Below are 3,825 nucleotides of genomic sequence, written 5' to 3'. Positions count from 1 at the left end.
GAGCAACATGTTCTTACAGTACTGCCATTTCCCACATATCAAAGTTGGATTCTTTGTATTTCCTTTGGATATGGCACTGAGGATCGATACTGTCAACTTATTCAGAAAGCAGTTAACCTCATACACCTAGCTATTAGCATGCATGACGTTGACAACTAAGATACCAGTTGTTGTGTTGTGTATACATGGGATCTGACATACTTGTAAGAACCCAGGTAGGTACATCAGACAGGATTCGAGAGCTCCCCTTGCCCGATCTCATGGCCAGCCCTATCAACCCGGCACCATCAGTGTTCCTGAACTTCCTCTCAAAAGTAATTATTGTTTCAGTCAGTCCTGACCCTGCAGCTGCACTGATGGAAGGGAGGATCTTGGCCTACTCCAAGAATAGAGCCGTGGCGCGCTTCACAAGTGGAGGAACACTCAAAAGACCCAGTCAATTGGGTCGTGTATCGAAAGTACCTTTCTACAGCCATGAGTAAATGCTCCTAATGTGAATAGTAAAATCAAAAAAATAAAGAAAAATTCAAAAAATTCTGAATTTTTTTGTGACATATTTTTCACAAATGTTTGTTGTGCATGCAAAAATTCATTGTGAAATCATGCACAACAAACATTTGTGAAGGTATGCCACAAAAAATCAGAATTTTTTGAATTATCTTTGAATTTATTTGATTTTACTGTTCACACGAGGAGCATTTGCTCCTGGGTGTAGAAAGTCCACATCCGTCGTGTATGTTTAGGCTTGACAGGTGTCAGCAAAGATATTTTGTTGTTAAGAAATTAGCTGCAATCATGCAGTGAAATATTCTGACAACCTCTCGAAACAAGTTTTCGTCCCGCTTTTATATATAAAGCGACAAACGAACAAAGAACATGGCCAAACAATACAAGGTGGAGGATTAACCCTCTATTACAAAGCAGATCCCGAGATAATTGGACCACGCAGAATGCGCGCAACTACGCCACCAAATTAAAACAACAGGAAGACCGGGTACAATGCCACACTGCGCCCTAGCACACCTAAGCTCCACGGCAACGCCCTCAGGAGGGAAGACGACACGAAGGGTCATCGCTGCCTTGTCCAAACTGGACATGAGCTTTTACCCGAAGCCTTAGCACGGAGAGGAGAACCACAATGACAACATGCACTTTTTGTTGCTTTAATCTGATGGTACTTTTTGTTGAACAACTTCAATATAACCTAAGGTTAGACCATTTTCCAAAATTTGATATAATAATCTCGTAGATCATGCTAAAAATATCATGTACACAAAAATGACGATTTTCTATAGATAGGTATATAAAAAAGTTTATTTTTCATAATTCCAACTTAATATCCCCAGAATCTCACTGCACAACAAGCAAAAGAAGCATATTTACACACATAACATTGCCAAGCAAAGCGAACCAACCTGTTGGCTGGTTAGGAGAACAGTGGTATCCCCAGCCCACCATGGTTCAAGTCCTGGTGCTTCATAGGAATGAGTGTACGCGCGTATATATGAGCGCCTGGCTCTATACTGTGTTGTCAAAAGAAAAAAAAACGTTTCTAAGTAAAAGGACAGACAGTGGAGGCGTTGGTACACAGTGGATAGTGCGCGTTACCCGCGGGGGCACATTTTGACATATTCGACTTGGTGGGCACATTTTTTTAATGTATATATACGAAAATTCCAACATCAGAGAAACTGAATGCCAGAATAGACGTTGTATTTTTAAGAGGTGACGCAGAATGATATCGAGTAGAATAGGAATATAAATATGGCACCAACTATAAAACTAAGTTGAATCAACAATTCAGAGATGGTCTATGGGAAATAATTAAACTCATCAGGATCATACATACATAAGCAATTAATGTAGAAAACCGTAGAGTATACACTCCTGCACGCACAGGTATATCCATTGTTTATTTCTAACGGAAATGAGGCATATATACCACTCTTAAATAGAACCAGCAACAAACTGAAAATAGAACATTATTCAACACTTACATAAACATTAGAGATCACTATGGACATGAACTGATTTGCCGCTGTGATATCTTAACTAAGTTATACTCTCAAGACATGTTCTGCTTCATGGTGTAGATGGTCTGCAACAGGGTGGCAATGAGTAGAATGGCGGCAGCTGCAAGGGAGATGCACGTCCAAGGGTTTCGGAAGTAGGTGCGTATTAGGGTGGCTCGCCACTTGTGCCACGGCTTTCTGCAGTAGGCCTTCACGTCGTACTGAACTTTGTGGAGACCAGGGCACGGCCCCAGAACTTGCCCTCTGGACAGAGTACCGTTGAATAGCTTCGCGGCCTCCTCATTGCAGCCTAGCATATTCTTGAGGACCCCATTGGAACTCAGCATCTCAACGTCCTTGGCCGAGACAATGATGTTGTCCATGAAGATCACATAGGCTGTCACGAGGTCGCCAGCGCCGACATGCAGCCGCTCAAAAGCCATCAGGTTGAGGTACAAGCTCTCGGTGCTGTCGACCACCTTAGTCACCGGCATGCTCAGCACGCCACGCTTGAAGTCAATGTCCACCAGGTTGCCTCTCTCTCTCTTCTTGAATTTGATGCCAGCCTCGTGGATTTCGAATGCTGAGGGCATCATTTCATACTTGTGTTCTGGCGATTTGTTGTAAACTCCACTGGCGCCATTACTGTAGGTGAGGCTTCCATGGTAAAGTTCGAGGGGATGGAGCCTCAGCGACATGTTCGCGATGTCATGGCCTTCATGTGCCCGGCCTTGAAAACTCAGCACCATAAGATTTATATCTATATCCGCAGCAGTCTGCAGCAGCCAATCAAAAACCTCCTGCAGCCATCAATTGCCCAGATCAGCATGTGGGCCACATCAGGAAAAACCAATCCTGTCTGGTTTATTATCACAATATGAGGTTCTTTTAAAGAACACCACGTTAAGCACATCATCCGAACTATTGTCAACAGTTGGATCCGCAATTTATGGTTCAGATTTAACAAGTCTCATATGAAGTATTTAAACTTTATACATAAGTCGTGTGAAATACAAATTCTAGTAGTTTCTAAATAAATGAATAATACCATCGGCCAATACCCACCAAGGTCGCTCACGTAATGTCCATTGTGTTTCCTTCTAAAGCACATTATTTTACGCTACCCATACTTTCTCAGCTAGCATGCATGTGATGCAGCAATCTAGCCAGGTAGGCGTGTTACTTGCAAAAGGTTTAACTTATCTTGGGAGAAATTAAGCTATTGTTAAGTGTGGCATGGTATTGCATCACAACCTACAAGGCGTTAATAGTTCACTTAAGCGTCGGACTTGAAATTAAGCATTGGTACTAGGATTTTGGTGGGGAATATATCCCCCAAAATGTTAAACAAATAGGATTTCGATCCTTAGCATGCACCAAGTTTTTAACGCCCCCTTTGGATATGGCCTTATAGTGTTCGTGAAGGTGAGAGTGGTGGAATTCTATGTAGCAGGATCTATGAAAAAATAAATTTATTTCTCAAACACTTAAGCAAACTAAATTGGTTTTGAAATAGCACTCACGTCTTATTTGGAGATGTCTTACACTATTCGTGAATGTAGAAGTCACATAGTTCTTTGTAGTAGGATCTATGAAAGCATAATTATTTCTCAGTCATTTCCAGCACACTAAAATAGTCGCCCTCGAATTTGCAAAGGGCCACCATGATAGTCATATGAAAATTATAGGATAAAAGTTGGTGTGTCAAAAAAAAGCGTACTGTGAGGTATGAATGATCAAATGTCTACTTGCCAAGATGTCAATCATTGCTCCACGCTCAACGTTTTGTAATGAAGTACACTACAGTACCTTA

At 41.6% G+C, this 3,825-nt stretch overlaps 1 protein-coding gene across 2 annotated transcripts in view; it reads right to left on the bottom strand.

The window, feature by feature from the left end:
- Positions 1 to 1,807: 1,807 nt before the first annotated feature.
- The window catches only part of LOC123149919 (UPF0481 protein At3g47200), an 86,705-nt gene continuing 84,687 nt past the window's right edge, over positions 1,808 to 3,825 (bottom strand). For both annotated transcript variants that reach the window (XM_044569718.1, XM_044569717.1), the window contains exon 4: positions 1,808 to 2,812. In XM_044569718.1, coding sequence (XP_044425653.1) covers positions 2,066 to 2,812 — 747 coding nt within the window. In that variant the 3' untranslated portion in view covers positions 1,808 to 2,065. The remainder of the gene's footprint in view (positions 2,813 to 3,825) is intronic.

This window comes from Triticum aestivum, chromosome 7A (genome assembly GCF_018294505.1).
Source record: "Triticum aestivum cultivar Chinese Spring chromosome 7A, IWGSC CS RefSeq v2.1, whole genome shotgun sequence".
Classification (NCBI taxonomy): Eukaryota; Viridiplantae; Streptophyta; class Magnoliopsida; order Poales; family Poaceae; genus Triticum; species Triticum aestivum.
This window is presented reverse-complemented; position numbering and strand designations above follow the sequence as displayed.